At 48.8% G+C, this 13,180-nt stretch overlaps 1 protein-coding gene across 1 annotated transcript in view; it reads left to right on the forward strand.

The window, feature by feature from the left end:
- The window catches only part of MYO7A (myosin VIIA), a 115,039-nt gene that overhangs the window by 75,909 nt on the left and 25,950 nt on the right, over positions 1–13,180 (forward strand). The window contains exons 18-27 of the mRNA XM_071766289.1: positions 326–463; positions 4,565–4,723; positions 5,669–5,761; positions 6,993–7,087; positions 8,063–8,147; positions 9,048–9,266; positions 9,424–9,531; positions 10,228–10,437; positions 10,964–11,167; positions 12,357–12,533. Coding sequence (XP_071622390.1) covers positions 326–463; positions 4,565–4,723; positions 5,669–5,761; positions 6,993–7,087; positions 8,063–8,147; positions 9,048–9,266; positions 9,424–9,531; positions 10,228–10,437; positions 10,964–11,167; positions 12,357–12,533 — 1,488 coding nt within the window. The remainder of the gene's footprint in view (positions 1–325; positions 464–4,564; positions 4,724–5,668; positions 5,762–6,992; positions 7,088–8,062; positions 8,148–9,047; positions 9,267–9,423; positions 9,532–10,227; positions 10,438–10,963; positions 11,168–12,356; positions 12,534–13,180) is intronic.

The raw sequence follows: 13,180 nt of genomic DNA on the forward strand, positions 1-13,180 counted from the left end.
GCACGGGGCCATTGGGATTGCTGGTCACCAGGGGAGATTTTAGCAGGAGAAATTAAATTCTCTCATTTTTCCTTCCTGGCTAGAGGCTTATGAAGCAGATTGCCAGAGTCTGCCCATTGCCAGCTCTGCCCTGCCCTCTTTTCTCCTGCCTCAATGCTCAGCCAGCTCTGGTCCTGCTACCCCCTCCAGCCCTGACTGTTCCAGGAGGCTGCTGGGGACTCAGTCAGAGGGGAAAAAGGCTCTGTTAGAGGGGAAAGGCTGTGTTAGAGGGGAAAGGCTCTGTTATCCTTTCATTTCCTGAGCCTGATCCGCTGCGGTTTTGCAGGGAGCGGAGACGAGGAAGCGCTCGCCGACTCTCAGCAGTCAGTTCAAGAGGTCCCTGGAGCTGTTGATGAGGACTCTCAGTGTTTGCCAGCCCTTTTTTGTCCGTTGCATCAAGCCCAATGAGTACAAGAAGCCCATGGTAAGTCCTGCTTTATTCTCTCCTGGCTGCTTTTTTTTTTTTTTTTTTTTTTTTTGTAGAGGGAAAGCCTGTGTGGTGACTCTGCCCTGGAGTCAACTGCGACTCTCGATGGAGCTGGGATTGACCCTGGGTGCTTGGAAAACCAACCCACAGCTTTCCCTGCAAGCAAGGGAGTCACCAAAGGGTTGGCAAAATCAAGCAATTTCTTTAAAAAGACAACAGCAGCCCAAAAATTTTTGCAGAAGGGAGGTCCTGCCCTTGCTTCTCTCCCCAAGGCTCCAGGAACTCACCCTGCAGCCCTTTCTCCTGTAGGAAATGGCTCTGAATTTCCATAGGGAGTAGGGGCCTCCCTGCCAGACCCTGAGATTGAGCTGTAGGACCTTGGGTTGGGTGCTATTGCAGGGTTCCACATTACCTAAAAGTGACCCCCCCTCCCATGGGTGTTTTCTACAAAATCTTTTTACTCCAGAGGGGTTTCACTCTGTTTCGCCTTTCAACTTAAATCCTTTCAGCTGTTTTTCTTATCACTGTTTTTTTAGTGATACTGCTTGGAGAGGAAGAGTTTTATTTAATAACAATCTCAGCTCTTTGTTTCTGTGAGTCCTGTTGCCTCATGCCTTTGCAGTTAATCCAGCTAGATCTGAAGCTTTATGTAAAGTGTCTGTGAGCAAAGCTCAACTAAGTGCAAAAAAGCATAAAATACTGAATTTTGGGGCTGTTACATACACGTGGTGTCTGTTGAGAACTTATTTTTTCTGTTCAGTGAACCTAATAGGATGTGAGGTGAAAGATCTGGTGGATTTCAGAGCAGTTTGTTGTGCCCTAATCCTGGTTTTGATCGTGAAGAGGCACCTCAGGGCATGTTAATGTGATATTTTGGGTTAATATTTAACAATATGCCTGAGCTGAGTTTAGTATCTGAGCTGGGATCAAACCAAGGCCTTCTTTAAGAACAAGGCTGATGGTGAGAAATAGGTTTACATCCTGAAAGTTGCTTTTACACCTGGATGTCTGGGATTTGGATCTGGCATTTTGCCCTCTGTGTAGCAAATCTGTATTTCATCTGATTTCATCAGCAATAAGCCCTGACAGCTCTGTCTGTCTTTATCTATAAAACTTACAGTGGGACATAAAAACATCTATGAGCTTGAAAGAATCAGACAAAGAGAAATTAATCTTCCCATTAAAGTAATGAGTGGACGAGGTAACAGAATCAGGGCTGTGGTGCTGTAAGATGTGAAATGTGATTTCTTGCTACATTTATTTCTGGCTTTGGTTTAATAATGCAAAAGGGAGAAAATATTCCAGCTAAATGGGAGACAGAGCTGTGCAGGGTGACTGCAAAGGGAACGTGTTCTGGGAGTTCTTTTGCCCTCCCTGGTGTTGAAGGAAAGTGTAGTGATAGTGATAGGAAATGGGATAATAGGAAATGAAAGGTCAGTGGAAAGTCCTGACTGTTTGTTGTTTTCTGTTATTTTGAAACTTTTCCTTCCTTCTCAAATGTACTTTGGGGGAGGAAAAACAAAAAAGAATAAATTTGTTAGCATTGGGATGCTGGCTGGAGTTCTCTGGGCCTGTAGCCCATCCCAGGCTGCTGTTTCTGAGCTTTGCTCTCTTGTTCTGGTTGGTCTGTGAGAAATGCAGGGGATGAAGAAGGAAAATCAAAACTGTCTCCAGCCATTTGGGTGCCAGGAAGCTTATGGTTGCCCATGTGTGCACTAAACTAGCCCTACAAACTCTGGAGTGTTATTTGCAAGCCCCTAACCACTCACATCCCCTTCTGCTTCATGGTAGGAGAAAGGTGAACATAAACCCCCTCCCTCTGCACCTTTCTTGTCCCCACTCCCCAGTACCCCCCTTAGATAGGAACAGCTTGAGACCACATCTGGATGATCCTACTTTCTACCTTTTCCTCTCTGATCCATTGTTTTCTCCTGTGATCAGGATCCATCTCACTTCATTCCAGCCCTTCCATGGTAAAGTGGCTGCTACAAGCTACTCAAAAAGCTCCCTCCAAGGATGGGGTGGTGGCTGTATCCATAGGGCAAATCCTTCTGTCCCAGGAGATGCATCTGAGATCCAGGGATACCTGAGCCCAGCCCTCCTGCTTCCCTTAAGGGAGAGCCCCAGGGACTCACATTTTAGATGCTCACATCTGTACATGTGCAGATGTTCCCATTTGAGACAGCTGAAGGGAGGGCAGCTGAAAAACACCCTGGATGGAGCTCTTTAGCCCAGGCTGGGATTTATTGTCCTGACTTCCTGTGCTGTGCCAGCACCACATCACCTCTTGCCTTTATTCTACACTTGGGCTGAACACTTTTTGGATGCTCCCAGCAGACAGCATCAAGCTGCAGGAGGATGCTCTTAGGATGCTCTTAGGACCTCCAGAATCCTCCTCAATCCACTAAAGCACTGAGCCAATAGCAGGGATTTTCCTGAACCTTCTCTAGCTTCAGCGGATCTGAGATTGCTTCTCAGATTCCTTCTGGATTCCTTCCCTAGTTTCAGTAGATCTGTCCATCAAGCACACTCATGATCCACCCAGAGATGCCCAAAGCAAGGGTGGACAGCCAGGTTTATTAGCAGACATCTGAAGGACTGAGTTTCCTATGTCTGCTGTCTGGCCTTGAATCTGTCTGCTTGTCAAGAGCAGCCACGGGGGTTGGTCTGAGTTTTGTCCTTTCCCTAAAACTCTCAACTGCTCTCAGATCTGTCCTGTTCATTTTAAGCTCCTCAGGTGTCCTCCTGGGCACAGGGTAGTTTGATGATAACAGGCTTATCATAGGGCATCTCTTTTGTGTGACTTCGGGGTGTCACTTCCTACTGTAGGAATTGTGAGACCTCTGAGTAACCACTCACATGGTTTTTTACTTCTTCTCCCTGCAAAAATATTTCCTCCCTGCCCACACAGGAGTGCTGTGATCATGCTGGTGAAGCTCCGAGTGGCAGTCAGGAGTTAATGACCACGAGTGGGCATTGCAAGGATAATTGCATGGCTTAACCCTTTGTAGAGGTGGCATCACTGCCTGTTTTCCCAAGGTGACATTCTCATTGCACTGTGCTCTCCAGATCCCACTCCTTTGTGTAATGAGTAGGACACATCCTAAGTGATCATCCCTCTGTACTCAGCTCTGGTGAGGCCACATCTTGAGTCCTGTGTTCAGTTCTGGGCACCTCTCTATAGCAGGGACATGGAGGTGCTGGGGTGTGTCCAGAGAAGGGCAGCAAAGCTCATGAAGGTCCTGGAGCACAAGTCCTGTGAGGAGCAGCTGAGGGAGCTGGGGGTGTTTAGTCTGGAGAAGAGGAGGCTGAGAGGAGACCTTATTGCTCTCTTCAGCTACCTCAAGGGAGGTTGGAGCAAGGAGGGAAACAGCCTCTTCTCCTTAGTGAACTGTGATTCCCAGAGGGAATGGATGGAAGCTGCACCAGGGGAGGTTTAAGATGATGTTAGGAAATATTTTATTCACTGAGAGAGTTGTCAGGCATTGGAATGGCCCAGGACAGTGGTGGAGTCACCATCCCTGGAGGCATTTAAAAGGCATTTGGACCTGGTCCTTATGGACATGGTTTAGTAGTTAGATTATGGTGCTGGTCAAAGGTTGGACTGGATGATCTTGGAGATCTCTTCCAACCTAAAACATTCTGTGATCCTGTGATTCCTGTGATTCCTGTGATTCCTGTGATCCTGTGATTTTGTGATTCTGTGATTCCTGTGATTCCTGTGATCCTGTGATCCTGTGATCCTGTGATTCTGTGATTTTGTGATTCTGTGATTCCTGTGATTCCTGTGATTCCTGTGATCCTGTGATCCTGTGATTCTGTGATTTTGTGATTCTGTGATTCCTGTGATTCCTGTGATTCCTGTGATCCTGTGATTCCTGCCTTACAAGTGGGAATTAAAGAAATGTCCTGAGCCAAACTGTTCACAGGATCAAGCCCATGACACCCAACAGTGACTGTGGCTTTGGGTCCACCAAGTGAAGCATTTGGGTAGATGCCTGGCTTGGTTGCCCCAGCCATCTTCAGAGCCCCCACTCTCTTCTGGCCAGCCCAGGCTGAGCTGTGCCATCCAACCAGAGTGTCCTGTATCCTCCCCAGCTGTTTGACCGGGAGCTGTGTGTCCGTCAGCTGAGGTACTCAGGGATGATGGAAACCATCCGGATCCGCCGGGCTGGATACCCCATCCGCTACACCTTTGTGGAGTTTGTGGACCGGTACCGGGTGCTCATGCCTGGGGTGAAGCCAGCATACAAGCAGGTGAACATCTTCTTCCGTGGGTAATGGTTGCTCTGCAGAGATGTACATCCTCTTCAAAATTAGGCAATGTTTGGTCCCCAGGTGTTACGGCAGGGCTCTGGGACTTCTGAGTGAAGGGAAAATGGTTATGGTGTTGGCATCTCTCACACCTTAATTGTGCCTTGGGAACCTCGTTAGGAAAAACTGATGGAGCTGCAAGGTCTCTGTTAGACTTGGGAGGAGTGATGGGTGAGGCTGGTCCTGGTCAGGTCAAGCCCTGAGAAGAAGGTCTTAGGAATGTTGGCTGCTGAAAAGCTCAGCATAAACCATCAATGTGCACTTGCAGCCCAGAAAACAGAGTCCTAGGCTGCACCAAAAGCAGCATAGACAGCAGGTTGAGGGAGATTTTCTTCTTCTACCCTGTCCTGGTGAGAGCCAACTGCAGTGTAGGGCCCAGTTCTGAAGTCCCCAGCACAAGAAGAATGTGGAGTTGTTGGAGCAAGTCTGGAGTAGCCACAAAGATGATCAGAGGGCTGGAGCAGCTCTGCTCTGGAGTCAGGCTGAGAGGGTTGGGGTTCAGCCTGAAGAAGAAAAGGCTCCAGGGAGACTTAAGAGCACCTTCCAGTGCCTAAAGGGGCTACAGGAAAGCTGGGGAGGGACTTTGGACAATAGCATCAAGTGATGGGATGAGAGGGGAATTGTTTCAGGCTGAAAGAGGGGAGATTTAGGTTAGACATTAGGAAGAAATTCTTTGCTGCGAGGGTGGTGAGACCCTGGTTGCCCAGGGAAGCTGTGGCTGCCCCATCCCTGGCAGTGTCTCAGCCCAGGTTGGATGGGGCTTGGAGCAACAGAGTCTAGTTGGAGATTCCTGCCCATTCAGAGAGGCTGGAACTGGATGATCTTTACAGCCCCTTCCAACTCCAACTCTTCTATGATTCCATGAATCCCACCCTCTCTCCCACCCAGGGTGACCTGCGTGGGACGTGCCAGCGCATTGCTGAAGCTGTGCTGGGGAAGGATGATGACTGGCAGATTGGCAAGACAAAGATATTCCTGAAGGTAGGAAGCTCTCCCCACCATCTGCAACCCTTGTGTCTGAAGGGCTCTCCTACCATCTGCCCTCTGCCAGCACTGGTGCATCCACATCCCCATCCTGCAGCAGAAATCCAGACAGGCCACAGCCTTTTCCAGGGCTCAATTCCTCAACCTTATCTCCTGTCCTCACCCAAGAGGCAGAGCAGCTGGAAGGATGTCCACATGGAGACCTGAAGAGAGGGGGACCAAGAGCACAGCAAGCTCACTTTGCTTTCAGCAGGTCCTTGCATAACCCAAGAGGTGCCTACGGCCTCCTTCCCTGCATTGATCCAGCTGGCATGGAGCAGCCCAAATTTGCAGGTCCCCTGCAGCACCATTTGCACAACAAACCATCTTTGCAAAACAGACCATCTCTCACACACCCATTCCTGTGTTCCTCCAGGACAATGAGGATGAGCTGGTCAAGAACCAGGCTGGAAGCAAAATCTTCCCTTGAGCAAAAATCCCAGCAGTAAACCCTGGTTGCTTATTTCTAAATTCACCCCCAACCCTTTTTGCCACTGTGAACACCCCCCCAGCTCTTCCTAGAAGCTGTTCCCACTAGCAGCTCTTTCCAGAGCCTGTTATCAAGATCTCACAGCTGTCAGGGCAGGAAACAGAGAAATCAGGAGGCCCCAAGGGGCTGTGTGAGGTCGAACAAAGCAGGAAACGTGTGGAGCTGCCTCTGCTGCACCCAGAGTATTGGAGCTGGGATGAGTTACAAACAAAGTGGGAAGAATCCATAGGAAGCTCAGGCTGGTGTATCTGAAAGCCTCAGGACAAGGAAATTCTGTGTTTTGGGGACCTGTTTTATCCTTAGAGTGTGAAGGCTTTGCAGTCTTGGAGAATGGATCCCATGCAGCCTGGAGTTTCTTTCCCAAACCCTTCCAATGTTCCTGGGAACTGCTCCCATGGTTGCCAGCACTAGACAAGGAGCTCTGCATGGAAGGGCAACATCATCTGGGTGTTTGGAGGCTTTAAGGTATTGCATGTGCAGCTTCTGGATACTCTGATTGCTTTGGGAACCTAGTAGATCACTAGGGTTTATGTTAGGATTCCTCCAGTGAGGAGCTGGTGCTGATCCTTGGGATGTAAAATGTCCCAAGAGCTTATTTTGGCCATTTCCTCTGGGGAAGGACCTCACACCACCCCTCCTGCCCCACATTAGGCAGATGGAGAGCTTGAGACATGGATGCTGTGTGCTTTTCTCCCACAGGACCACCACGACATGTTGCTGGAGATTGAGAGAGACAAGGCCATCACAGACAAAGTCATCCTCATCCAGAAGGTGGTCCGTGGATTTAAAGACAGGTAGGTGTGACCCTTGGAGGGGGGCTGTGTGGGATGCTTTGCCCTTTTGGGGGACACATCTCTGTGTTCATCTGCCCTGCCTGCAGCTGGGGAGGAGGGAGTCCTGATATGTTGGCTCTCAGGTGCAGCAAGTAATGGGGGATAACAGAGGAGGAAAGGAGAGAAAAATTGTTTTCTGCCTCAAACGTGGACAGAATAGGACCTTCTGTCCCTGTGCTGATGTTTCCTCTGACACTGCAGCAGTGGGACTCTGAGCCTGCTGCAGGAAACACAGCCTCCCAGTATTCCAGAATTTGGGACATCGTTTCACAGAGCTGGAGACAGTTGTTTTAATTTGGGAGCAGGCATCCTAGAGCTGTCAGCTCACTCCAGTGAGAGCTGCTAACATTTTTTTCACACAACAATTCAATTGTTATGGCAACCACAAAAATCAATCTCAAGTCTTCAGTCAGAAGTAATCCCAGAAAGAACCAAGAGTCTGCTCGGGTTTCTTAGGAAGTGCCAGGAAGTATGGGTGCAATTCTCCTGATGTTCATCGCTCAAATGGGGGTGAAGTTCTCTTTCTCAGGGAGAAATTTTAAAGAACAAACAGTACTTGAACACTCCAGAGACTTCACCAACCCACTCCTGAAGACCTCTATTACATGCAGTGTCTGCCACATTTGTCACACTTGATGCAAGCAGATTTTAGTTAAAACTCAGATTTTAATGAACTAAAAAAGGATGGGACCATTCTCAGCATCTCCTGCTCTGTCTGTTCCCGTAAGCTGGTAGAATCTGTCTGTAGGGACCTGTCAGAGAGCCCCTGCAGATCTCTTAATGAAAGTAAGGAGAAGGAGGAGACTTTTTCAGGCCAAAGATGCAATGTTTACTCCACCTGGCTGCTCAGTTTCAAATCTCCAAAGAATGAAGCCCAGGAGGTCATGATACCTTGCAGCCAAACTGCAGAGACAAGTTCTTGAAATGCTTTTGCAGGTCCAATTTCCTGAAAGTGAGAAATTCAGTCCTGATGATTCAGAGATACTGGCGTGGACATAACTGCAGGAAGAACTATGGTGCTGTGAGTATGGGGGTGCTTCCTCACACCTCTTCCAGCTGGGACCTTTCTAAGAGTTTCCTAGCTTTAAATGTCCTCCTGAGTGTAGGAGAGGATGAGGTTGGCTTTAGTAGTTGGAGTGATGAATGGAGATTTGCTCTTGCTCCTTTGCCTTCTCATTGAAGAGAGCACCTGACCACCTTCTAGTTTTCCTAGTTAGATGTCCACTTCACCAACTCATCACTTGGGGTTTTAAAAGTCTTCCCCTAGTCGCCAGGTGACTGAAAACTCAAAAGCAGCTTCCTCTGAAATCCAGACTCCATCTCTAGACGGGATTGTATCTGGGTTTCTGCCCAACCCTGCCCATGGTCTTCTTCTCTCCTTGTCCCAGCTGGCTCTGACCCAACTCTGATCATTTGGGAAGTGTGTTGGAGTCTAAAGTGTCTCAGTTTCACCTTCTGACCCTACATCTTGCTAGGAATAGCCCCTTCCAGCTTGGTTTGGATGATGTGTTTTGCCATGAAACAACACCTTGGCTGCCAGGAGGTCTGCAGGTGCTGGACCTCCACAGGGGAGCAACCCTCATGGCAACCTTGAGATGACCACCCAGACCTCCTGAGGCCTCTCAGGGGCAGAAACTCTGTGAGATTCAGTGAGGAAGAAATCGATTTTGCCCTTCTTGGACTTTCCATCAGTGCAGCAGCCAGAGGGCTGATTTTCTCCACCCTCTTGGAGAACCTCCCTCCCGAAGGCTTGTCCTGGTTGGGGGGGGGGGGGGTGACTTATTTACAGCCGTGCAAGCAGATTAACAGCAACAATCTGCTTATGGTGGGCAAGCCTTTGGGGGACATGGAGGACAAGGGGGACAGGGAGGGGTTGGTGTGTGTTGGGGGGGTGTCTGGTTTCATCCCAACCGTGTTGCAGATGCGGATCGGCTTCCTGAGGCTCCAGGCCCTGTATCGATCCCGCAAGCTCCACAAGCAGTACCACATGGCTCGCAGGAGGATCATCGAATTCCAAGCCCGGTGCCGGGGTTTCCTGGTCCGGAGAGCTTTCCGGCACCGCCTTTGGGCTGTCCTCACCATCCAAGCCTACGCCAGGGGCATGATTGCCCGGAGGCTTTATAAACGCCTCCGAGGGGAAGTAAGTACCGAGGAAAAGAGGTCGGTCGTGGGATGCCAAGGTGGGGAGAAAGGGGGATGAAAGCATCCTCCTCCCCCATGGGATGGGGATTTAAAGGGCACGAATAAAAATATTCGAGGATTAGAATTGCGAATGGCCCTGGTGTTTATTCCCCCAGTACCATCGACGCCTGGAAGCGGAGAAAATGAGGCTGGCGGAGGAGGAACGACTCCGAAAGGAGATGAGTGCTAAGAAAGCCAAAGAGGAAGCAGAAAAGAAGCACCAAGTATGTAGTAGGGACTGGTTTCTTTCTGGGGCTTTGTCTCTGTTCTCCAGGGACTGTTTTTGCTCCTTGGAGAAGGAATGCCAAAAATCTCGAAAGGGATTTCTGCCCTGCTTGAGCAGGTTTGTGTTTAATTCACTGAGGTCCTCTGTGCTCTAACTGGCTTGAAGCTGCTCCAGAATTTCTGATCTGCTGCAGAGGAATGTCAGAGATTACAGTTATTATTCCCTTGGTTTTGGTGTTGTGTAAAGGCTGAAGGGGGAACTGGCACGCTCTGTGTGTGCCCATGCATGGTGGTTGTATAAAAGAAAAAAATAAGTCCAATAAGAATCTCTAAGCATGGACCAACCCTCCTAGACAAGCAATAAGGAGAAAATGCTACTGCTTTGTCCTTCTGCAGTCAGGAAACTGAGGCATGGACATATTACTGGCCAGCTCCAAGTCATGATGCCCCAAGCAGTGGGCATTCTGCCTCTTTAAAGCCAAGTACTGCAGAACTTAGTGCCAGCTCCTTGGAGTCTGGAGTTCTTTGGAGTTCAGATGATGTGTCTTGCCATAAAACAACACCTTGGCTACCAGGCAGGAGGTCTACAGGTGCTGGACCTCCATGGGGAGGCTCATGGCTACCTTGAGATGACCACCCAGACCTCCTGAGACAGAACTGCCAGCAGTTTTGTCATGGTTCTTGTCCTCTTGCAGGTACGCCTGGCCCAGCTGGCACGGGAAGATGCAGAGAGAGAAGTAAAGGAGAAGGAGGAAGCACGTCGGAAGAAAGAGCTCTTAGAAAAAATGGAGAAAGCTCGAAACGAGCCAGTGAACGACTCTGAAATGGTGGACAAAATGTTTGGATTCCTGGGGACAACTTCTTCCCTACCTGGCCAGGAAGGACAGGCACCCAATGGCTTTGAGGTACTGGAGAACACACAGGAGCCTACTTGTCACATGAAAGGCTTTACCAATGTATTAATGACTCAGGGCTGAGTGGGGAAATCCAAAAGGGGGTCTCTGAAGGCTTCCTTCAAGATTAACCTCTTTTGCATGGTCCCAGAGGGTTTCTGTGTTGTGGCTGAGGACAGTCAAGCAGTCTTCAGGCTTTCTCTTGGGTTGCTGCAAGGAGGAGAGCAGTACAATCACTGAGTACTTGTGGCCTTTAATATCCTCTGAGGTTCATTCTGGCTCATGGCATTTAGCTCTTGGACATCCTTTTACCTGGCTAGGAGTGGGACCATGCTCAGTGCTTCTCCTGTTGCCCTTTGCACGCTCCAGTCTCCTTCAGGACTTGGGCTTTGCATGAGCTCCAGAGTTAAATGTTTTTTCCTCCATCTGGCTTGGTTTTTTGCCATGGAAACCATAGGCAGAAAAATCAGGCTCAAGTGGAAGGGGTAGTTCAGTATCCCAAGCCATGCTGAATGCCTGGGGTGTTCTTCCCCACCAGGATCTTGAGCGAGCTCAGAAGGAGCTGGAGGAGGAGGACCTTGATGCAGCACTGCCTCTCCCTGAAGAAGAAGAGGAGGACCTCTCTGAGTACAAGTTTGCCAAGTTTGCTGCCACGTATTTCCAGGGCACAACAACGCACACCTACATCCGCAGACCTCTCAAGCAGCCTCTCTTGTACCATGAAGATGAAGGAGACCAGTTGGTGAGACAGGGGGGGGATGAAAACCCTGGAGCAGGGCAGGGTGGGTTGGTGGGTGAGCCTGTGGAACCTTTCAGCCAAAAAGTTCCCTTTTGAGTTACACCAATGTGCTCATGGTTTGGTGGAGAGTGTATCAGTAGGCACTATCCCACCAATGTGTTCTGAGCACTGACAAGACAACCAGCAATAGCAGGATATGGTGGTGAGTCCATCTCTGTACTTTGGTGTTTATTTTAGGACAGTTAATGAAGTGCTTTGGGCTCAGACAGTGGAAATAGCTGAGTGAAACCTTACTTGTCAAGCTGCAATTCAGTAGCTGGAGAAATTGCTTCTTGCCTTGTGATAGGCACCAGTGCAGAGCCAACAGAGAAGAAATGCTTGTCCTGTGGTCAGCAAGACAAGACCAGAATTGCACTGAACCAGCATGGCTGTAATGGACATTACCTTGGCCATGAACATCATTACCTTCACTTTTATTCTCCTTCCTCTTTGCAGTGGGTTAAGAGCTGCCAGTCACTGCCTCTCTATGAGTTTGGCATCTCCTATCCAAGAAGCAAACCCCTGGTAGGAGGGGCAAACACTCTCCTGATGGCATGAACACAGAGCCCAGATTTGTGGTCCCAGCCACCAGCCTCTGCTGGAGCTGATAGTTCCCAACACTTACAGAAAGCAAGATCAGGTGCTTCAAGAGGAGCAGCCAGCAAATGCAGACTCCCAGATGATGCTGTCATAGTGTAGGAAACTCTCTTGGTATCAGTGAGAAGTATTTGTGAGAAATCAGGGCAGACTCCTTCATCCAGAGCTGACATTGATTTTCCTTGAACCCTGAGACTCCCTTTTATTTCTCTCCATCTCTAAGCAGTGTCAGTCAGGCTGGGGAATCTTAGCTGAAGCACAGGGATGTTCCAGGACTGGTGATGGATGGCATTTTAGAGACAATCCAATGAGCAGAGTGACCACCATTAGGGCAGTTAAATTGATATCTTTGCCAATCTAAAATAAACTTTTACCTATCAGTCACATACAGGCATGGTCTGGCTCAAGGTCTTGCCCAGTCGTGTGCTACAGGAAAAACTGTTCTGTGGGAAACAGAAAAGTGCTTTCCCTCCTTCAGATGGACAAGGAGACCACAGTGATGATCCTTCCACTGCCCTGGTGCCAGCTAATGGAATTTAACTCTCCTTTCACCTAGGCAGCACTTGCAGTCTGGATCACCATCCTCCGTTTCATGGGAGACCTTCCTGAGCCCAAATATCACACGGCCATGAGTGATGGTGGTGAGAAGATCCCAGTGATGACAAAAATCTATGAGACTCTGGGGAAGAAGACCTATAAGAAAGAACTGCAGGCTCTGCAGGGAGAAGGAGAGGTAACCACTGATGTTATTAGGGGTTGGGTGTTGAAATGTGCTGGAAAGAAATGATTTATTAGGGTTTGCTGCAGGCAATCAGTTTTGTCAGTTTTATTTGTAATTATGCCATGAAAGGAGAATTGCCCATGTGTCAAGGTGTTCATCATGTCCCTTCTGCTTCACAAGGATAACTGAGTGTCCCCTAGCAAGACAATAAAATTCCCTAATATCTCTCAAGGTCTTTGATCTCTCTTCTCCATCCCTTGTAGGGCAGAAATGCATGGGGGGGAGAATAATGTTTGGTGTCATTGGAGGATTTCTGTTTGATCTGCCCTGGGCCACAGAATCACAGAGCTGTCATGGTTGGAAAAGACCTCTAAGATAACCATGTCCAATCATCAACATCCTCTCTCCCCCAATAAAATAAATAAAATATTTTTATCAATATCTCTATCACCTTGCCCAGTAGGGCGTGTCCTGAAATGCCTCATCTACATGGTTTTTAAATACTTCCAGGGACGGTGATTGCACCACCTCCCTGGGCAGCCTGTGGGGTCAGAAGAGACTAAATTAAAAACATGTCCTTAATCTTGGATCAGGAAGTAAAGAGTTGCCAGGAGATTAAACTCGGGGAATAAATAAACAACATTTTGAAGTCCCTATTG

This window comes from Heliangelus exortis, chromosome 1, assembly GCF_036169615.1.
Source record: "Heliangelus exortis chromosome 1, bHelExo1.hap1, whole genome shotgun sequence".
Lineage (NCBI taxonomy): Eukaryota > Metazoa > Chordata > Aves > Apodiformes > Trochilidae > Heliangelus > Heliangelus exortis.